This window comes from Pongo abelii, chromosome 5 (assembly GCF_028885655.2).
Source record: "Pongo abelii isolate AG06213 chromosome 5, NHGRI_mPonAbe1-v2.0_pri, whole genome shotgun sequence".
Lineage (NCBI taxonomy): Eukaryota > Metazoa > Chordata > Mammalia > Primates > Hominidae > Pongo > Pongo abelii.
Genome location: NC_071990.2, coordinates 165493183 through 165517363, shown reverse-complemented (window position 1 = coordinate 165517363; position 24181 = coordinate 165493183). Strand labels below are relative to the sequence as shown.

The following is a 24181-nucleotide window of genomic DNA, read 5'->3' as shown; positions in this document are numbered from 1 at the left end:
GTATCCCTGTTGTTAAGCGATGCATGACTGTATTTATCTGATATTTTAAGTGATCACAAATATTATAAAACACATACAATAATATGAATTTTATAAAGAGCTCAAACTACTTTCACTTAGAAGTTTAAAAATTTTCCAACAATTACACAAACCTGTGAGATAAAATAAATCTAAGTTTGAGAAGTGGAGCTGATGGAGGTGACGGGCCAATGGGGTGAGACCTAAAACTCAGAATGACCTCAGTAATGTCAAATGCAAAAGTATTTGTTAAAATGTACACAACAGATTTACCCAACCAAACTGAACCTGAGTTACCAAAGTGGATCTGAATAAATTTAAGGTGCAATTATTTCAAAGGGGAACCCTTATGAGAGGCTGAAATAAAACAAAATTTAGTTTTCAGTCTTCCCTAATGGAAACTTGTCTTGCCTCTCTAAAACTGATAAAATCATTTCAAAATCTGAGGGAGCAAAAATATTTATAAAGAGAATGTTGTTAACCCCATGGGGAGAAGAACTTACCTAATACACCACTAGGTTCAATAGGATACTCAAGGATTGATGTAGCTGGTGCCAATGTGTAGGGGTACTCATAGGGTGTATAGATTAAACCAGCTTCGGGCCCTGGAGGAACTATTGCAGCAGTTGGGTGAGGAGTTCCGTTTGGCATGACAGCGGTCTGTATTTGTCTGATCAAAGGCATTATGGTAGGGCCAGCTGGCGTAGGAGTACGCAGGGCAGCTGGTGGGAGAACCGGCGCAGGCCCAGTAATGATCCTTGGAGCAGCCTGGGCTGTTGCTGCAAGAGAAAAGGCAAGGGCTGCTACAGTAAGCAAAGAAATTTAGAAAGAAGTATAGAGACAGCAGTATAAAATATGGGAAAATAAGAGGGGAGTAGGAAAAAGAAAGGAAAAAGCAGGAAAGAAGAAAAATAAAAGGAAATCATTAGTACATGCGCTGATCACACAAAAATGCCAAAGCACACCAATCAAATGCAAACAGCTTTCCCTTTCCCAATGTGATTAAGAATGTGCAAAAATTAAAAAGCCATTGTAAAAAAATGAATGACACCATTAAATAGGTTATATTTAGTTCATACATTTGATATATCTGTTTTTAAGATTTCGTAAGACTAAAGTACATGCAGAAGCACAATGAAACACTTGCATTAACAGATGTTAAAAAATAATTTGTAACCGGAGTCCACAGAAACTCAGTTTTGGCATATTTCTAAAGTACAGCTTTAGTTTCAAAGTAAAGAAAGAATAATTTTTATTGCATTTAGTCAAGTAACCACTAGGTATATATGTACATTTCCTGCATCTTTAGGAACCAACGTCACAGAAAATCTTAAAAAGCCCTACTTCTAAATTCCTATTAATGATATACTCACATTTCCATGAGTAAATTAATGTCAACAATTTGTAAAGTAACTACTTCTAAACCCACTAGGTTGCCTACATCTTGTAAATCTGGCTAGAACTTTAAAATTCTGTGTTTTAAATAATCAGTAATTTAAACATGGTATGTTCATATAAATGACATGTATGAATCTTAAATTGTTTCAAAATATAAATTTCACATTATTTCATTTTAAACATAAAAAAGCTATCCTCTTATGGCTTATAAAAACATGCATAGATACATATAAAAACAAAAATAGGACGGAAAAAGAGTTATCACCCACTGATCTCTGTGAACTCACATATGAAATCAACAGGGAAAAATACTGGAGGGAAAACATGCAAGCAAAGTGAAAGGACAGAACTCAACAGAGGGTCATTTCAGTCAGATACACTTCAAATTCACTTTTTCAAAATAAGCTTTCAACATGTTGTCTTTTGCATAAATTTAACGAGATAAGCTGGAAGCCTTACATCTGTAGTTAACCAAACAGAAAATTTCTTAAACACTTGAATTTAGAGATTGAGATTTCGTTAAAATAATGTAAGTTTATCAACCTAAAACTTCAACATGCTGACATAAAATAAAATCAAGAGTGTCCTCAATTCATGAAAGCATTAAAAATAGGACTGTCAGTCCCATATCAAGTGACAGAATTACTTCAACTGTTCACTTTGTATGAACTATGATTGTGTTGTGTTGCCAAAAGGAAAAAAGTCTGTAGACAAAACAACGCAGACAGCAGTAACCCTGGGCCTCAGAGCTCATTCTTACGTGATTTAATGTTGGCATCTCTGTAGGTGCCATTCAGAATCGCAAGCTCCATCAGCTGCATCTTCTTCAGACTGTCTTCTCCTTCTGCCTATACATGGAAAACACAAGATGAAAGCATTTGAGACTGTCCACAAATATAATAGCTATATCTACACATAAGCCTTAAAGTGTCATGTGACTACAGTCACCTGTTTTAATAAGGGGAAAAAAAGATCAGGAACCAAAAGGTGCTAACATAATGGAGCCTGCTTTCTCTGTTTTCTCGGTGAAGGCAAGTTGATATACAGCATATTCTATTTGTAAATTTTTTGTCAGTTACACCGATTTATTAAAGTTCTCCTAAAAAGCTTTACTTTTAAATAGAAATGAATGAAAATGTGAGATAAGACTAAACATAACATATTCTCTTCAGCATCTATCATTTTAAAATTACTTTAATTAATTTTATTGTTTTTAGATACAGGGTCTTGCTCTGTTACCCAGGCTGGAGTGCTGTGGCATGATCCTAGCTCACAGCCACCTTGAATTCCTAGGTTTGAGCCATCCTCCTACCTCAGCCTCCCAAGCAGCTGCGACTAGAGGCATACGCCACCATGCCTGGCTAATTTTTTTTATTTTTTGTAGAGACAAGGTCTCATTTTGTAGCCCAGGCTGGTCTCAAACTCGGGCTTCAAGTGATCCTCCTGCTTCAGCCTCCCAAAGTGCTAAGATTACAAGTGTGAGCCACTGCACCCAGCCAGCAACTATCATTTTGCTGAATATTCCAAAACTCAAATGCGTTCATTAAACACACACACGTGCGTGCGCGAGCGCACACAAAGAATTTTAAACATACAAGATTTGATTGTAGAATTTAGGTAAGGAAATTTTATGCTTAATTCTTCAAAAAAGGAAAACTCAGTGAAATAATAACTTCTAAAAAACCGTATATTCTGCTCTCTTACACCACCATCCCTGTCTCCTTTCAATCTAATTAGCAAGTGCTATCAATGCTACAGCAATCTATCTTTAGGGTCACCATATGATTTATTGTCCAAAGCAGAAAACTTTTAAAAGCAAAAAGGGGCACTAACAATAACCATGCTTCAAACATAAATCAGGATAGTCTCTAATCATCAAAATATTTGGCCACCCCATTTACCTTGAATTCGTCCCACTCTTTCCATTTACTCTTCCAGTCGTTTTTGGCATAGCACCCAAACTACTAAAACATGTTGCTAATGGTGTCTGTTCTCCAATCAATCTCTATACAAAGGCCAGATTAACTGCCCAAATCACAATTTTCATCATGTTTCTCAACATTCTGTCTCAAAACATTTTCATGGTTTCTTACTATCTAAAAGCATAAAAAACTTTAGTTGCCTATAATCTGGTCCCAAAATATCCTCTCAAGTTAAGCCCATTAACCTACTACTTTACACACGTATGTAAGTAACATCTTAAGTCAAGTCAGATTGCTCTCCACCATTCATCTCTGTGCATATTCCCACTTCCTCCATCCTAAGTGCTCCCCTGTGCACTGCTCTGCCCCTCTCTCTTTCCAAATCCTACCTATCCCCATCCCCACAAACTTCAACCTAAATGCTACCTTCCTTCTCCAGGGGCCATCCCTAAATTACAGTAGATCCTCACTTAATGTGGTCAATACGTTCTTTAAAACTAACTTTAAGTGAAACAACGGACAGCAGGTCCTCAAATAATGCCATTGCTTTCAACATGGTTTCATTATAACATTGATGAAAAAAGAGGCTGCAATATACTTATTTTGTTTAAAGTTGTATCTCCAAGAATCTATCGACAAAGTTAATTGCTTCTACTTCAAATTACAGTCTGTTGAGTATCACCACTCCCAAAGTAAGCTCCATTGAGAATAGGGCTTATTTCTTTGTTACCACCGCCTAACCCCATGTTTCTACAGCCACCCCCAAGTTATTTGCTAGAACTTATAAGTGACTGGTATGAGAAGTCTTTAACTAACTTTATTCCCAAATCCCAAATGTCTAAGTCCAACATAAACTTTAGCTACAGTCAAAGCAAGCAGTAGATGAGGGTCTATCAATCAAAGTCTGTGTAGAGATAGAACTAAGTGTCCCCCACTTTTATGTATCATCGAATCCCAGTAACTTTACATGACTTTGTGATATTTACAATGAAAGTAACACAATGAAACAATTTTCTGATATAGTTTTGTTCCTCTCTGATTCATAAAAGGGGAAGGACGACCAGGACACAGGCTTCTCAGTGCTCCTTTCCATTATAGCTGTAATGACACACAAAATTCTGTTTTTGGCATTACAATGGTGAATGGTATACTATAATACATAGTAAACAGAACTGTTCAGTGAGCTTTTAGTAAATCACAAGAATTAAAGAAAAATATGAGTGAAATATGTTTTGATGTGCTACTGCCAACTTTTTAAAAACCTACTTTGCAGCAGATTACAGGGAGTGGATACTTGCATGCCTGTAGAATTTGACTCCTATCAACTTGTACAAAGATGAACGAAAAGTAAGTATGATCTTTGAAAGACACAGAAATTATTTGTTAAAAACGAAATAAGTAAGCTACTATTGGAAAAGAAGAATCAAATCCATTATAATAAAACTTCTTCAACTTATTTGCTAAAAACTAGTCATCTGAAAATTAAAACTTATCAAAAGTTTCAAATTTAAATTTATATATAAAAATGGAATACCAAAAGTATTATAAATTATACTCTACATAAAAAAAGAAAAAGAAGAGCAGTAGTAAGGTTTACCTCCAGTCATCTACCATAGTGAGAAAGAAGTGGTACAAGTTTGAAAATGTCAGCAAATTAAGAGGGCAAATTTACTTCCAACAAAGAGGAAATAAAGACGAAAGAGGAGTTTCCTGCAGAAGGACAAGTGCTTGAAAACATGCTGGCACTGAACTTCTCCTTTTGGATAGCAAAATAGCTATTCATTATTTGGCAATGGAGTGTCAAACAAGGGAGAAAACCACAGAGAAAAAAGATGGAAGAAATGTGTGTGATCACCACTGTGTGTGCACACTTGTGTAATTTGCAGGTTGCAGGATAATGAAAACAGAAGAGATCACCCTAAGAGAATAAAAATAAGAGCGGCATAGGAGGAGATCCTGGTGTAGTCTGCCATATGGTGTTGCTGGAGGTGATGGTATGTTACACCAGATCACAGCCACATTTTGGCAGGGTACACTAATGCCTCCCAGAAATGCATAGGATTTAGTTGGCAGAGCTGGAATTTGACCCTAGGTGGTCTCAGTCCAGGATGGGCTTCATCCTCATGTCCTGACCACTCCCCACCACTCAGTATTCACAGAGCATGATCTTGTGTGTCTTAAGAGACAACAGGGTTCACTGGCCACGCGTGGTGGCTCACGCCTGTAATCCCAGCACTTTGGGAGGCTGAGGTGGGCAGATCACGAGATTAGGAGTTCGAGACCAGCCTGGCCAACATGGTGAAACTCTGTCTCTACTAAAAATACAAAAATTAGCTGGGTGTGGTGGCGGGTGCCTGTAATCCCAGCTACTTAGGAGGCTGAGGAAGGAGAATCGCTTGAACCTGGAAGGCGGAGGTTGCAGTGAGTCGAGATCGAGCCATTGCACTCCAGCCTAGGCAACAGGGCGAGACTCTGTCTCCCCAAAAAAAAAAAAAAAAAAAAAAAAAGAGAGACAACAGGGTTAATTATAGAATTACTTTCACATCGAAGTGGTTATTTCAATGTTACTGTCCTGGTTTTGACAATGAGATTTGGTAGTATGTACCTGCCTAAACACTGCTGAAGGTATATGTCACCTCTTTTTCAAATATAAGTTCGGATGAGAAAACTAAGTTTCTTCTACAGTCTAGAGGCTCTAGAGCTTCTATGAGCCAGTCTTCAGATCAGTTTTTCTGACCTCTTTTTTTCTCAAAAATTACAACTGATCAAACAGGGCATCCTGAAGTTGTACGTGTCACCTCCAGATAGTTCACGAAGTATCCTGCAGAACCTTGATCGGGAATGAACAACCCTACAGAGACAGAACACTAACTTTTACATTTGTAAAATGGGTCATTAAAATCATATTTTGTAATACTGAACTCAAGTGATTATCCGCAATCTCATAGCTTCTGATTTCCTAAGTATTTGCCCTATATTCAAGAATCATTTAAAAAATGGAAGCAAAATTCACATGCAGTGGACTCCCAAGATCTTAAGTGCAATATCCAGTCACAATATTTCTTTTTTTTTTTAAGTTTTTGTGGGCACACAGTAGGTGTATGTATATATAAAGTACATGTGATATTTTGATACAGGCATATAATGCATATTAATCACATCAGGGTACATGGAGTACCCACCAACTCAAGCATTTATCCTTTCTTTGTATTATAAACAATCCAATTATACTTATTCTTAAATGTACGATAAATTGTTGACTGTAGTCACCCTGTTGTGCTATTGAACACTAGATCTTATTCATTCTAACTATATAATTGTACCCATCAACCGTTCCCACTGTGCCCTCCCAACCACTCTTCCCAGCCTCTGGAACCATCACTCCACACTCTATCTCCATGAATTCAATTGTCTTAATTTTTTTAGCTCCCACAAAAAAGTGAGAACATGTGAAGATTCTTTCTGTGCCTGACTTATTTCACTTAACATAATGACCTCCAGTTTCATCCATGTTGTTGCAAATGACAGGATCTTATTCTTTTTTATGGCTAAATAGTACTCCATTGAAGACACAAGACATTTCCACAAACCCAGAAAGTCTCCTTGTACCTAAGGCCCTAACCATCCATCTGATTTAACTTGCCTAGACTAGATTTTCAGATAATGAAGGCATATATAATCGTTTGTGTTCAATTTCTTTCCCTCAGTATGACAGCTGTCAGACTCATCCATATTGCTGCATGTCGCTGTAGTTCATCTGTTCTAATGGCTGAATAGTATGTTATTTATCTATTCTTCTGCTACAGACATTTGATTGTTTCTACTTTTTGGATATGTGAACAGAGCCACTCTGAAAATTCTCATATAAGGCTTCCTTGCAAATATAAGTTTTCATTTATCTTGGATAAATACCTATGAGTAGAGTTGCTGGGTCATAGGGCAGATGAATATTTCCCTTGTATTTGTATGGAAAATATTATGGAAAGATTATTAAAGCACAACAAAGAATGTCTTTACTTTTGAAATGTAAAAGCTCAAAAATAGAATACACTCCTGCTAATAGATAAAACCTGTGGTATCGGGGAAGTGCCTTGAGAATTTCAGAGTTTTTCAGATTTATAGAAAGATAATATACCACAGATTCTATAACACCCAGCAGAGTCTGGGGGATACTCCTATAATCCAATCTGTAACAAACAGAAAAACCCTCACACTAAGTGGGGTGAAGCAACTATAGACACAGTTTTCTGAACTTCTGGAGGCTTGCAATTAAGGATGATGAATTATGGGTATGTATAAATATATATATTTTAATTTATGCATATTAAGATGTAGATACATCATCAACTATGCCTTTTCTGTTGTTTGTTTTTGTTTTTTTTGAGAAGGAATTTTGCTTTTGTTGCCCAGGCTGGAGTACAATGGTGCAATCTCAGCTCACTGCAACTTCCGCCTCCTGGGATTCTCCTGCCTCAGCCTCCCAAGTAGCTGGGATTACAGGCGTATGTCACTACACCCAGCTAATTTTTTGTATTTAGTAGAGATGGGGTTTCACCATGTTGGTCAGGCTGGTCTCGAACTCCTGACCTCAGGTGATCTACCCGCCTCGGCCTCCCAAAGTGCTGGGACTACAGGCATGAGCCACCGCGCCCAGCCATCATCAACTGTGTTTAACAGCTATGTTAAAAGGATACAAACAGGTCACGTTTAATGTAATTTACACATTGTTCAACTTTTCTAGATTTAGACACTAGATCTTCATTATCCAATCATTTATGCTTCCTAACAAATCTGTGGTATTGGCAGTGCATTATCCCTGAGGCTCAGGCAGGGTAGGCAGCTTATCCAAAGCCACAAAAGTTCACACTGCAAACCTGGCTTCCAACCCAGAATATCTGATTCAAAGTCCTCATGTTTTAACCATTACATTACACCTTCTCCAGTCTTATGATGCCTTTAAGTAGAAGTATCTTTTAAATTCATCAGACCTCATGTTAGAAAGTAAGTAAATCATGTTTATTTAGTATTTTTAGATCTATATACTTTAAAAAAAACTACAACAAAGTAATCACCAGAGAGCTGAAACAAATGTATATTTCCAAATCATTAAAACTATGTCAACTAAAAAAATAATTCAAACCACTGCCTATCACAAAGGCCCAAATTCTCCAGCATTCAGGGCATTGAACAGTTTATATGAGCAACCTTGCTTGCAAATGTTTTGCATTAGTCAAAATCATCTGTCCACAATCCCCCTGAGTAGACCTGGTACTTTCCTCTCCAAGTTAGGCTCCTATTAGAAGCATCCTATGTGTTCCTCAATAACACAGATCATCATCATCTCCCAGAGTGCAGGCTTTTTTTTTTTTTTTTTTTTTTTTTTGAGATGGAGTTTTGCTCTGTCACTAGGCTTCAGTGCTGTGGCGTGATCTTGGCTCACTGCAACCTCCGACTCCCTGGTTCAAGCGATTCTCCTGAGTGCAGGCTTTCTAAGCACTCTCACGCATATTGGTCTTGCTTTTATAAATTCATGCTGCTTATTTTTGGGGTGATCAATCATATATAGCCATGTGCTATCTCAGTTTTTCTAGTTTTTGATTTTTAAAGAAATTTCTCATGAATTGTATCCATAAATTAACCAATAACCAATAAACCCATGTTCCTTGTAGCCCCCAAAGCCTTGCAAAAATGAATGTGCTCAACATATTTTAAAAAATGAATTAGTTTTCTATAAGATTGAAATAATGGGTAGAAAAGGTTTTCCAAACAAAAAAATACATGACTAATTTACTTGGAGAATAACAAATATCAGAGAAAAGAAAAAATGAAGAGTGACCTCATTTTATGAAGAATTTTGATGCCAATTACCACTTTGATCTGCTCTGACGGCTTTGGCAGACAGAAGATAACAGATAATTTGATTGACTTAAACAAAGGGGTTTATGAGAGGGAAGTGACAAAAAAGGATTTGTCTTTAAAGCCTCACTCTGCTATTTTGTGGATGGACTGTTGGGGGCGCCAGCATGATTACTGAGATGGGTCATGAGCTTTAATATGGTCCAGGCAACAGAGAGGATGAACTGGACTGGGGTAGAAGTTGTAACAGAGATGAAAAGAGTTATGTTAACCTGACAGGGCCTGATGATCAGTTGGACACAGAGGGTAAGGGAAAAGGAGAAATTAAACAATGTTGTTTAGGTTGTTGATTTAAGCAATAAAGTAGATGGTGGCTCCATGTAATGAGATAAAAATCGAGGAATACAGAATCAGAAGTTCTCTCTTGAAAGGTTACATCTGAAATACTTATCTTAAACACCTAAGTGGAGATACCAGGTACACAGCTCAATATTCATCTGGTTGATGAACTTATTCCAGCTTATCCTATACAGCTGGTAGAAAAATACGCTTTCATATTTCTGAGTTTTTCTCCAAGATGATGTGGCAGTTACTAAGTTCCAAACTGACCTGCCATACGCTTTCCAAAGCTTAATGTAGGGCTCTACAACTACTACTTCTTTGCCAGCTGGTTTTCTGTGAGGTTCTCAGAACTGAGGCATAGTGTGGGTGTTAAAGCGGCTGACCCTGAAGAGCTGGATGAGGGAGAGATGTTCTCCTTCCCATGTGCGCTCCTTTCAGCTATGCACTTGCCAGAGGCAGCTGTCTCCTAGCTCCATGCTTCTTTCCCAGCACCTCTAGAACCAGTCTCATCGTGCAGCCCCTTCCCTCCACACACACCAGAAGCAGCCAGCCAGGGTCCTCTCCTCTGAGCTCCTGAGGTTCTTGAATTAGCTGAGAGACACCAAGCCAGGGTCTTGGTTCCATACACAGGCTTTCTTCTCTTTTATTCCAGCCCTGGGGTAAAAGATGCTTTTTTTGCAGTCTCTAAATCTGTATTACAGCCTGTCTTTCTCCTTTTTCAGTTCTCAATACCTGTGGAACCAATCAACAACTTTCCACACATAAAGCAAGGTAGAGGGAAAGTGTCAGGCACTTTATTTAACCAGAAAAGCTTAAAACACTCAAACACACACAAATATGATGCTCCTCCTCCATTAGAACTATATAAAACTAACAAAGATTTGTACCTTAGGACAATATGTTCTGCCTCTCTTCAACAAGGTATAAACAGATCCACTGAAAAGTAATAACCTCAGAAAAACAAAAGCCAAGTCTCAATAATAAGTACTTACTTCTTCTAATGCTAAATACAATCTGATACAATCTGTGATTTTATTAATAGTAATAGTAATCTTAATAGGCATGATAAACTTTTGAAAGATTTATATGATTCACAACTCGGGGTACATACTAGCATTAGCAGTAGAGCCACATCATTTTATAGATTAAAAAAAAAAACACCTCCAAAATTGATTGTTATTTTAGATGGATATTATTAGATGATACGGTTGGGCTGGAAGGTGGGACATATAAATACCAATTGGGAGTTTAATAGAACCTTGTTCTACAAAAGAAGATAAAAAATAGGAAACTGAGCTGGGCATGGTGGCTCATGCCTGTAATCTCAGCACTTTGGGAGGCCAGGCGGGTGGATCACTTGAGGTCAGGAGTTTGAGGCTTGCCTGACCAACATGGTGAAACCCTATCTCTACTAAAAATACAAAATTAGCTGGGCATGGTGGTGCATGCCTGTAATCCTAGCTACTTGTGAGGCTGAGGCAGGAGAATCACTTGAACTCAGGAGGTGCAGGTTGCAGTGAGCCGAGATCGTGCCATTGCACTCCAGCCTAGGCAACAAGAGTGAAACTCCATCTCAAATAAATAAATAAATAAATAAATAAATAAATAAATACAATAAAAAAAAGAACCTGAAAATTATGACTATCTAAAAATCTCTTAGTTTTGAGAGGTGGGACAGAGAGACAAAAACTAAGAAAAGTATACCCACTGTGGTGGGAGTGGTTGTGAGGGGGCTTAGAGGTGGGCAGAACCTAAAAGATGTAATGATTGCCTGACAAAAAGTTCTGAAAATGAAAATATATTAAACTCATTCATATTCACAATGAGCATTGAGATAGAAAGGTAAAGGAAGTTAAATGATGTGTAACTGGGATTATGATGGGAGTTTGCACAGGCTGCAGTGGAAGACCAAATGAAAAGGCCTAGGGAAATAATCACAACAGCTTTAAGAATCTTATGGTAACTATAGATTCCTTCTCTAGAAAACATATATGAGTACGCAGCTGAACCTTTCAACAATATGGGTGGGCTTGAACCATGCAGGTCCACTTTTATACGGACATTTTTCTGCCTCTGCCAGCAAGACCAACCCCTCTTCCTCCTCCGCTTACTCAGTATGGAGATGATTAGGATAAAGAACTTTATGAGGCTGGGCGGGGTGGCTCACGCCTGTAATCCCAGCACTTTGGGAGGCCGAGGTGGGTAGATCATGAAGTCAGGAGATCGAGACCATCCTGGCTAACATAGTAAAAAAAAAAAAAAAAATACAAAAAATTAGCCGGGCGTGGTGGCGGGCACCTGTAGTCCCAGCTACTTGGGAGGCTGGGGCAGGAGAATGGCGTGAACCTGGGAGGCGGAGCTGGCAGTGAGCCAAAATCTTGTCACTGCACTCCAGCCTGGGCAACAGAGCGAGTCTGTCAAAAAAAAAAAAAAAAAAAAAAAAAAAAGAAAGAAAGAATGAACGAACAAACATTATGATGATCCACTTCTGCTTCAATAGCAAATATATTTTATCTTCCTTCTGATTTTCTTAATAACATTTTCTTTTCTGTAGCTTATTTTATTGTAAGACTACAGTATATAATATACATAACATACAAAATATGTGTTGATCAACTGTTACCAGTAATGCCTCCTGTCAATAGCAGGTTATTAGGAGCTACATTTTTGGGGAGTCAAAATTATACGTGGATTTTCAACTGCACGTGGGGGTGGTTCCCCTAATCCCTACTATGTTCAAGAGTCGACTGTGTAAGCAAAAATTGTTGCATACAATTTTAGGGAGTTAACTGTGAGTATTAAACTTACTCATGAAGATATGTGATTAAATTGTTAATTCACTCCAACTGCTCTTGCAAGACTTCCAAGGTAATGCTGCGTAATGTAATCATCACAGTAATGAAGTACTTTTCAAAGTGACTCTGACTCTTCAAAGTAAATGCTTTTCACCAGGAGATATTCATGAGATTTCTAAGCTATCAAGCACAATCTTGACAACCTCACAGAAGAGTAGAGGGAGAAAACTACCTGGCATTTAAAACAATTTTATGTCATGACTGCTACTTTCACTTATACCCAAACTATTTTCAGATGTAGTCATGGTGGTAACACCAGAGGAGGTAATTAATTTTGATTGCTGCCCATCTTCTTTTTCTTTGTTGTTTCATCAGACGTCTAATGATATCTTCAACACAAATTACTGACTAAAATCCTGAACCTCAGAGTTAGGCTAAGCTAGAATAAAGTAAGGTAAGGAAGAAGTATGGGCTACCACCTACTACTTGTGACTGGTGCCTGAAGTGGGAGAAGTCTTGTGGAACTGGAGCCCTCAACCTGTGGGACCTAAGGCTATCTCCCAGTGGACAGCGTCAGGACAGGATTAAATTGGAGGACACCCAGCTGGTGTCTGCTGAGGAATCAGGTGTCAGAACTGACTGGCTGCTGGTGGTGAGGAGAAATCCCTACAAATTTTGATGACCACAGATCATAGAAGCACTCGGTGTTGTGAGAGTATAGTAGGAGAAACTGATTTTGTGTTTTCCTATATCCTTATGCACACAGATATGCAAGCACTGGTATTTTTCTAACATATCAGTTTTCATAAGAAATGGAATCAGGAATCAATGAATTAGATAACATTCACATTGGCTGGCCATTATTGGTTAAAATTTGATCGATGCCCCTGTCTTCCAACTTCCAACAGAAGCAGCTTTTTTTTTTTTTTGAGACAGAGTCTTGCTCTGTCGCCCAGGCAGGAGTGCAGTGACACAATCTTGGCTCACTGCAAGCTCCGCCTCCCGGGTTCACACCATTCTCCTGCCTCAGCCTCTCTGAGTAGCTGGGACTACAGGCGCCCACCACCACACCCGGCTAATTTTTTGTATTTTTAGTAGAGATGGGGTTTCACTGTGTTAGCCAGGATGGTCTCGATCTCCTGATCTCGTGATCCGCCCACCTCAGCCTCTCAAAGTGTTGGGATTACAGGCGTCAGCCACCGCGCCCGGCCATAAGCAGCTCTTTGTTGGGGTGGCTGGTGCTTTAAATATTTCGTACAAACATTTAAGAAAGTTTGTTAGTGGTGAAAAAAAGGCAACTGCTCTGGTACCAGAGTTAGAAGTAATTCAACTCTGGATTTGCCCTGTTAGAACTCAGTTTTATAATAATAGCCATATAGCTTTCCCCCAGATCTTTGATTACTGAAATTCCTGTAAGAAAAAGTAGCTTTGTTACTATGTGCTATGGTTTAAATGCCCCCTCCAAAACTCATGTTGAAACTTAATCCTCAATGTGGATCATGAGAGCTCTGCCATCAGTCCCTCAATGGATTAGTGGATTAATGGATTATTACAAGAAGAGAACTGGTGGCTTCATAAGATGAGGAAGACAGACCTGGGCGAACACATTAGCTCACTTACCCCCTTACCATGCAGTGCCTGCGCAAGAAGGCTCTCACCAGCAAGAAGGCTCTCACCAGATGCCGCCCTTTGACCTTAGACTTCTCAGCCTCCATAACAGAGAAATAAATTCCTTTTCTTTATTAATTACCCAGTTTCAGGTACTGTTATAAGGAACAGAAATCAAACTAAGACACTGCAAGTCTGAAACTCTCCTAATTTCCCACGGAAGAACTTTTAATGGATTTCACTGCACAGTGTTAGGACTCCACCTCTTCATGTATTGAAGAGCAGATTGCACAGTTTAAGTCTGAAAAGTATACAATTAGGGTCCTGGTATACACAATGTTAAGAAATATTTGTTCAACAAATACAAACAGATGCTTGAAACACCTGTTAAAACAGTAGTGTGTTAGATTGTAAAAGAAGGTAATTTTTTCTTTAAGAGGTAGAGAATAACAAAGTGAAACATTACTACAATTGCATATTAATATATGTTCATTTAAAAACCACAGACAAGTAAAGAACACCATGTAGTATGTTTTTGTTTTGTTTTTTTGAGACAAGTTCTTACTGTGTCACCCAGGCTGGAGTGCAGTGGCACGATCTCGGCTCACTGCAACCTTCACCTCCCGGGTTCAAATGATTCTTGTGCCTCAGCTTCCGGAGTAGCTGAGATTACATGTGTGCGTCATCATGCCCAACTAATTTTTTGTATTTTTCATAAAGATGGGGATTTACTATGTTGCCCAGGCTGGTATCAAACTCCTGGCCTCAAAAGATCCGCCCACCTCAGCCTCCCAAAGTGCTAGGATTACAGGCATGAGCCACCATGCCCAGGAGCAGTGTTTTCAGGAAGTAAGTTTTCTAGCTGTTGGTCTTTTACTGAGTCTTAAGTTATTCACAGCACTGGAGTGCCCGAGAACACTTTCTCTGGGATGTTCCCAAGCTTTTTCCTACCCTTTCCTGTGCATACTTCCTGCATATCCCCTCCAGGACTGCTAAGGAAAATGAGACATTGGCTCTGCTCAAAGTTCATCAGCACCAACCTCAAGTCCCCCCTCAACCTCTCTGGCCTCTCCTCCCACATTTCTCTGGTCAAATCTTCTTCGCTCGGCACTCATTCTCTTTCCTGCCGCCCTGTGAAGAGATGTCTCCCGCCATGATTGTAAGGTGCCTAAGGCCTCCCCAGCCATGTGGAACTATGAGTCAATTAAACCTCTTTTCTTTATAAATTACCCACTCAGCAACCATATTCTATAATTACAGTGAATACAGCACTATCCATCCAGTTATACAAGTCAGAATTCTGGAGTTACAAACGATACCTTCTAGTTAATCACCATTCACCACATCCAGTCTATATTACCTCTTAAATAACTGCTTATTTTGCCCAGTTCTAACTCAACTCTCACCTTCTGGGTCTCCTTTCACACATCCACTCTGGCCCATTAAGATGTTCTCTCACCTCGTAGCCACAGTGATATCGACAAAATGAAAATAAACCTGGCTCACTTCTTACAACTCTTCAGTAGTGCCCAGTCCTCTTCAGATAAGATCAATATCCTCAAACATGCTAGGTCTATTCACTGGGTACCTCACCTCAATCTCTCTCTCACTCTGCACTTTGGCCACACATACCTTCTTTCAGTTCCTTACCAAACTGACCATGTTCTATTACAATCTTTTAGAAAGTGGTTTTACTGCCATAATTCATATACCACAATATTTACCTGTTTAAAGTGTAAAATTTAATAGTTTTGGGTAGGGTTACGTATGTGTATGACCATCACACATATATAGATATTAGTTGATTTAGAACAGAGCAACCTAATGAGGTGATTTAAAAAATGAGGCAAAAAGGGGTAAGTGACTTGTGGAAGATTTTACATGAATGTGTTTTTAGGTTCCATTTTTACTATGAAAAGCGAACAAGTGCTTTGTTAAAGGACTAATATTCAATCATTAATTCAACAAACACTTACTGATCACTTTCTATGTATGTGTAAGGCAGTGAGGGAGAGATACTAAGATGAAACAGACTTCATGCATGTCACTGAAATGCCCAGTCAGGGGCAAGGGGATAAACAAACAAAAATTCAGTTCTAATAATTCTATGCTACTACCATAGACAATGCATTCTATAATACTAGTACAGAATACAAATCATGGAGTTCTTTCTGAAGATCACCAAAATACACTACGTAAACAAACAGTGTTCTGAAAACTGCGAGTTATTTAATATGTGTGGGTGTAAGTGTAAAGGAGCAATGACATGAAACAAAGTTGGAAAGGTAGGCACATGTTAGATGAAGATAAGCTATGAATGTCATACATTTTTACCATGGGGTGATAGAAAGCCACTGAAAACCTACAACAAGGAGTGTGATGACATTTCTATATATTAAAAAGATAGTTCTGGCCTCAAGTAGAAAATGGATAGGAGGGAGCACCATGGGTAACAGACCTACTCCACCTGTGACAAGAGAAAAGATACGTGCTATTCGGAGGCAGACTCAGACAGAACCTGGTGATGATCTAGATGGGAAGGAGTCAGGGCAGGAGAGAAAAAGGTGGAAGGAGGTGGATGAGTCCTAGGCGACAAGTATCATTCTACAGAGAAAACAAGGGAAGAGTTGTGATACGGGGAAGGCAAGGAAGAATGTGATTTTAGCTTTCAAAATGTTATGTATGAGATGCCTATGTGGCATCCACATGGAGGTGTTGAATGGCTGGTTGAATTGGAATTCCAGATTAGAAGCACACTGAAAAACAATCAGCACTGCAGTGGTAACTGGAGGCATGGTTACAGAACAGACTGTCCAGGAAGAACAAATTGGAAATGAGATACTTTAATTCTAGTGAGAGCATGACAGTTCTGAAGTGCAGACATCAAGTGATCAAAAAAGCAATTAAGAACACAGTAATTTTGTTCTATTCTCATTTACATTATGAAATCTAAGTCTCTGTATATACTGAAGTCTTGTTTTCTAGCCTTGTAAACTGCAGTTTTTCAATAGAAGTTTGTGAGATGAATTTCTTTTGTCAGTCGTTCAATGCTTGAAAGAAATATTCCCAAGTATGTTGTAATTCCACAAATGCTAAATTAAAAAATCAAAGTATTTTTATTTAAATTGACAGGAGAATTCATAAAATAAATTACTGTCACAAAGTAAGCTAATTCCTAAATTAGCTAACTTTCTCAGAAATATTATATTCTACAAAGAAAGTTACTAAAAATAAGCTGAGGCCGTGTCAGTTTAAAGGCATAACTAAAGATACTTTGATAAATACTTTTATATTTTATTTATACATTATAAGTTTTTCTCCACAAAGATTTTAAACGTTAAGAGAATTAAAAAACAAAACACATCTACTTATTTATATAATTTGGCAATATGGTTTCAGAGTTAATTCCCATAAAGGAGCCTTGTGACGAATAAGCAGGATAATTTAATAGTCACTTTCAAATTTTTCAAAATACAGTTATTAAAAATACAACCAAAAATCAAGCTATAATGAGCTACCAAAAGCTTACCTGAAATAATCTTAATACTAAAAATGCTTATTTGAATCTTTTAATATACTATTAAAATGTCACAATGGTTACTATCTTAATTTTACTTATAAATATCAAAACACTAAAACATTTGAAATGTAAAGAAAAATTAAATATGAGTTAAAATACAAGCAAATTAAATATAGTAAGGGACATGTGATTTCTGAATCATTTAATATACTATTAAAATGTCACAATGGTTACTCTTAATAATCTTACTTAAAAATATCAAAACACTGAAACATCTGAAATGTGGTAAAGAAAAATTGAATATGAGTTAAAATACAGGCACATTAAATATAGTAAGGGACGTGATTTTCTTAACGTTTTTACTAATTCAAGTTCAATGCGCACTACTATAAAGTGAATGATTACAAATACTTTGCCTATATATAAGGAACATGATGCTACTTACCCACCATCAGAAGGGCATGCAAACAAATTAAAGGGATGTATGAAAATAATTGAACTAAAGAAAATACACTGAGAAATCACTCGCCTATTTTTCTAATAAATGATAATTACTAAAAAATATGTATTGAAATTAATTTTACGGTATCTGTGTAGAATATCATACATTTAATAAAGAAATTTTAAAAAACCCCAAACACTAAAATGCATTATCCCAACCAATGAGAAGTTTATGGGACATAAATATTTTATATAATTATATAAAATATACAATTATATATTTATATTAATTATAAAATAATAGTTTACATTAATATTTAAATTAACAGGTATAAGCAATTATAAAGTGTTGCAAACTAAACATGCAAATTCTGAGGGGTGCATGGAATACAAAGTTAAAGGACTTCCTTTACAAATGCAAAAATATTTCCTAGGGGATAAATATTTAATTTAATAAATATTTCCTAGGCCCTATTATTCTATGCGCAGGGTCCCTTTTTTTTTTTTACATTTGCAAGGCCTAAAATTTAGAATTACAAGATGTCTAAACCTTTTGTCAACCTGAACAAAACCTTGTGTTGAAAGAAGTGCTTCCTCAATGAATCCTTACAAGAATCAAGAGGAGGATGTTATTCATACAGAGTCTCTGTTTGGGAAAGCTTGTTCAGTTCCCAGAAACAAGACATATTTTTTATCACCAAGGAGCCTGATCAAACTAAACATCCAAGTTTAAGGAAAAGCCCTCTATTGTGTTTAAGGAGCCAGAGTCACTGCCAGGCAACATTACGGCTGGACAGACAGTAAGCAAAGCTTTATATAGCTGCTCAATGATTTAGATAATTATGGTATGATGTTGAGGGAAGTCTTAAAACCTATACCTTGGCAAACTTCTTTATCTGTCTGTATGGACTGTCACCCAAATAAATGGTACTTTTAATTATTTGTGAAAATTCTAGTTAGGACAACGTGCCTGTTGTCCTTATGCAGAATAAGCCACACACCTAAAACATGGAGATAGAATATAAAAATTATGACGCTGATATATAGAACTGGATTTTACTTAGAATTGTCCCTCTTCACAGGAAAGAAAATCAGCACATTTAAATTTCTGCAGTGCTTTTCTCCGCCGTCATTTTTCCCAAAGCAGCACACACCCATGAGAGTACCTTACATACAGCACATAAAGGTGATGGCTGTGATTCCAAGGAGCTCTGCAGAAATTACAGAGATCTCTGGTAAGGACTACACAGGTCTTTGTATTCTATACTTAAATGAGATTTTAGGACATTATCTGTCCACGACTCAAGCTTTATTAATGGTTCAACAGTTATCTTAGAGCTATAGGATTTTAATCAGATTACACTGATGTGTGATTACATACTGACCAGTAAAGATTAATATATAAACAAAAAATGTATTGTACCTTAAAAAATTTTACTCTTTCTCACCTGAATTGAACAACTGTTCTCTCCCTCAAAATACCCACATTTCCCTGGTGAAACATTTTTGAAAGACGCATCCACATTTTCAGGCCACTAGGGTTAATAACAACCAAATTATTATTTGCTTAATGAAACTGTACCCTAATGGCTTGACAATGTTAAGACCTCCAAAAAGACCATTTTTATTTTGTTAAAAGTATTTTACAGTCTCAAAATTTTTGGCTTAAATTGTACTTTGGGTGTTTTTCTGAAGGGCAGATACAAACCACCAATGTAAGAACTACTATTACTGATATCTTGAGGATGGGTGAGGGCACACGAAGTGTAAGTGATGTTCATCACCTTAGACATTTGTAGGAACATTTTCTCACTAAAAAGTCATTACACCAAAATTTAACTCCTTTGAGAGACAGGGGAGAGCTGAAGCTCTCTCTGAAAGTACAGTTGTCCCTCATTATCTGCGGGGAACTGGTTCCAGAACACCAAAATATACAGATACCAAAATCCATGAATGCTCAAGTCCATGATATAAAATGGCATAGTATTTGCATATAACCTACGCACATGCTCCAGTCTACTTTAAATCATCTCTAGATTACTTATAATACCTAATGCAATGCCCAAATATCATTTCATTCATGTGGATTCAATGTAGTGCTTGAAGGATGCAAATTTAAGTTTTGCTCTCTTTGAAACTCTGTGGAATTTCCTCATTGGTTGAATCCACGGGTGCGGAACCCATGTATATGCAGGTTGTAGTTACATGCAACCTGAATAATCCAGTTTATAAACCGAAGTATCTTAGTTATTTTCCAAAAGGGCTTTAAATGTTCTTACTTTGTGAGAAAAACTATGACGAAGATAAAAATACGTATTTATTACATGCACTGAGTAATATTAAAGTCAGTATCTGTTTAATGTTTGTTAAAGCAAAACAAAGAATCAGTATAATAGCATTATCTGAAAATATAGTTAAATTAAGATGGGAAATTTATATCTAGAGTTGTCACTTTTTTCCTCTAGAGACTTGGAACAAAATGTCTTTCCTCAAATGTGCTTTATTGCACCATATTTAGTGAAAAACAAGCCTGGGTAAGCTGATCGCCTGCATGGGAACACGGATCAACTCATTCTCAGTAAGAATTTAAAGAAGCTATCAGCCTTCTATACAGTTTTGCCTATATGAGAGAAAGCAAGGACTGGCTTCTTTCAAACCTATAATTTATGAGTTTATTCAAACCCGCCAAAATGCTTTAAGTAAACGCCTCTCACATTTGAAAATTCCCATGGCAACTCATTTAGGTTGGCAGACAGGCAGTCCCAAATTCAATGCTTTTATCCTGCAGCTAAAGCATTACAATGGTAATTCTGCTCTGACACTCTGAAGAGACTGCTAATTACCACACTCTGAGTCCCCAGACAGATTTCCCATTCAGATTAAAATGGCTCTGCAAGGTAGAAATCAGTAACAACACCTTTACATGAGAGATGTTCTTTCCCATTACAGCTCTATCAAGGAGCCAGTACATTACCTCTAGATGTCTTTTAATATATCTTTTAATACCTCTCCTTCTCTCCCAATAAAATGAAAAGGAGGCCAACAATACCACAAATTTCAATGATCAATATTTGATCAAGGACTAAATAAATGCAGTACCATCAACTCATTAACAATTTGGTTAAAGAACTAAATCAAAGATAAAATTACCATATCTCTATGGTCATGATGTCTATTACCTTCTCATTCATTAACTCTTAATATTTTCCGGTTATAATTAATACTCAGTTAATTATGAGTTAAATGCATATGGCAGACAGAAAAGAACCTTTGGGGAACACAAAATGCAAACTTTTAAGAAGCGCATTTTGTGACAGATGCCTATTATCCTAAATTTCTATAACATGTAGTGTTTTTTGAAAATGAATTAAAATTACTTTTGTCTTGATGAATATTTTCAAATGTCATAATATTCCTGATGACAACTTTAAATTTCAAAACCCGCAGGTGGAAATTTGTCGTCATGTATAAAAGTAGATCATTTACTTTTATAGTACTGACCTCCATGTATATAAAGAGATCAGCTATATGTTAAAAACTGATCTGTATTCAAGTTCTCAAATACCTATAAAGTAAACATACAGAGAAAACAAACACACAATTTTACTCACCATAAAGAAAAAGACCTGTTATTTCAACACTTTATGAAACGTCTAGGTCTGCAGGCATATTGTGTGCCAAAGTCTGTTTTAACTTATGAGACAACATCAATGAACTTCAGTTGCCTGAAATCACTTAATTTCTGTATTACAGTCTAGCCCTTTAAAGCTTAGTATTCTATCTCCCCAATGGAAACCTTTTACCTCCCCACTTCCTATTAAAACTGTGGGAAAATTATAGTGAAAACAAGATATAGGATCCCTCATCTCTACTTTCTCAATCTTAATATCAGCATAATCCAGCATAATATTCCCCCAATTTCACCATTCTTGTGTTTTTTAGGTCTCTTCTGAGAAGATCACAAAAGATCATAGAATATGTATCCATATAAAGTCTTGACTAAGAAATATCATGTATTACTTTCCAACTAGATGAATGAGGATTAATGGAAGGAGGAAGGATGGTATCTGATACCTGAGAAGCATTCCCATAATGTGTGCTCGTGTGTGGAGAGACAGTTTTATACATATTATTTTTTAGCAATGTTATATAATTTCATTTTTTGGGGGGGCTACTATTCCTTGTAAATAAAAACCTATATTGACAAAATCATGACTAGCAAACAGGGTACATTTTGTAGGGAGGGAACAGAAGTACTCTCTGGTGGTATGGTGCCTTTTGGGATCATAAATTGAACTTGCAAATGACATGCAGTTGCAAGTAACCAGCCCATACATGGTTAAACACATAAAATGCAAAAAGAGGAAGAAGGAACATGTATGCGCCTTGCATGTCCACATAATTAAAATAATTACTACCTTTACAAAGTCTCTCTAAGGCAAGTAGGCCATACTGTTTAGTACTATCTTTATAGAAAACATGCTGCATGAAATAACTGATATTTGGGGAGAAAAAAATAAAGACCTCAAAATTAAAAGAAGGAAAAAGTTACTACCATATGAAATGAAATAGACTAAAACTTTTGAACGATGCCAAACCATGTTCATACAGGTTGTATAAGCTATAATAGATGGATTACATACATAGATATGCATGCATGTACATGTGTACACCAAATTCTTTTGCCCTTTCAGTGCCATCAGGAACACACTGGTGTGTATATCTTTACAATGAATGAATGGAGATTTTTACACACCTCTTTCAGTAACTGACAAAACTAGAGAAAAGGAAAAAAAAAAAAGGGTAGACACAGGAGAAGATCTGAGTGTTTTCAACTATCTTCATCTATAAACAATACAGAATATACACCCAACTACTGCAGAATTCACATTCTTTTAAGTGTATGTGAAACATTCATCAAAACAGACCATATGCTGGGCTAGCAAAAAGTTATTATTAGATTAAAAAAGACTACCATCTTATCAAATACATACTGAGCATAACAAATAAGAAATCTACAATATGATAAACAGAAAAGTCTCAAATATTTGGAAACATTTGGAAATAAAACACAGATCAAAGAAGAAATTACAAAGAAAACTGGAAAAAACTTTTGCACTGAATGATAATGAAAACACAGCATAATATTATTTGTTGGATACAGCCAAAACATTACTCAGAGAGGAATGTATATCCTTAAAAGAAAAGTCTCAGAAGTACAAAAGACAGGTCTCAAATCACTGACTACCTTTAAGATGTCCCCAAGTAAAATTAAACCTTAGTAGAATAAAGATGTAAAAGCAGATTTCAATAAAACAGAAAAAAAAATTGAGAAAAATCAACAAAACCAAAAGCTGATACTTAGAAAACGGTTGATAAAATTGATAAAACTCTAGAACTAGATTGGATCAGGAAGAAAAAAAAGTAGATATTTGAAGTCAACCAATTTAGACTAGATAAAAACCTACGTATAACTCGAGAAACAACTCTTGCCTAGTTATTTCATGTTTTGTCACCAGGAAACAAAAAGGAATAAAGTAAACTGATCATCAAAATCAAGGAAACATCTGAAACTAAACTGGTGTCATTTTCAGAGTAAACATGTTCTCCAGGTAAAATATTATTTGATTCTACTAATAAATGGTGTGTGATTGTCTCAAAACCCTTATTACTTTTGCAGTATAATTACAATACTGAACTGTTCTCTGAAAAGAAACAAGTATAATTGCCCTTATAATGCTCAAGCTTCTCTGAGTTTGCACGCTTGTTGGTAAAAAACAAAGAAGTCTACCAGATTGTTTTGAAACCCAAATACGAAGTGAAAAGATTTGAACTGATTTACTAAACATTTAGTTACATGTAAAGTTATGCAAACTGACGAAACATTACAATCTTCAAAATTATTTTTAAAATTAGAACTGCATCACAAAGAGAGGGAAGTACAATCTTTAATCAGATTTATTAGTCTTTTCAGCAGATGGAAAAATACAAAATATTTATTACATTTCCTTATTAAAGTTTATATTAAGCAAAAAGTCTTCCCCTCCCTACTCCCCACCCTGCTAGGACCCTCAAGCCTGGACTAGATGTTTTTTGCTATACAACACCTAACAAAATGGGCACAAAATGATTAAAATACACAAAACTCTTTGTCTTTCTAAAAAAGTACTCTATCTTTCCAAAAAAAAGAACTTATTCATTCTTTATATGATAATGTAAATGGAATATTTCTCATTTAAAAAAAAAAAGTTCAAGATGTGAACATTAAAGATAAAGTTCTT

The 24181-nt window shown here is 36.6% G+C and overlaps 1 protein-coding gene across 8 annotated transcripts in view; it reads right to left on the bottom strand.

Annotated features, from left to right (window-relative positions):
* QKI (QKI, KH domain containing RNA binding) overlaps positions 1–24181 on the bottom strand; it is a 165553-nt gene that overhangs the window by 12904 nt on the left and 128468 nt on the right. For 3 of the 8 annotated variants that reach the window (XM_054558421.2, XM_002817559.6, XM_054558422.2), the window contains exons 5-6: positions 2177–2264; positions 522–821 (exon numbers count right to left, since the gene is read on the bottom strand). In XM_054558421.2, the coding sequence (XP_054414396.1) occupies positions 522–821; positions 2177–2264 (388 nt within the window). The remainder of the gene's footprint in view (positions 1–521; positions 822–2176; positions 2265–24181) is intronic. The other 5 variants (XM_063725081.1, XM_024248060.3, XM_063725082.1 and 2 more) reach the window with 2 other exon arrangements.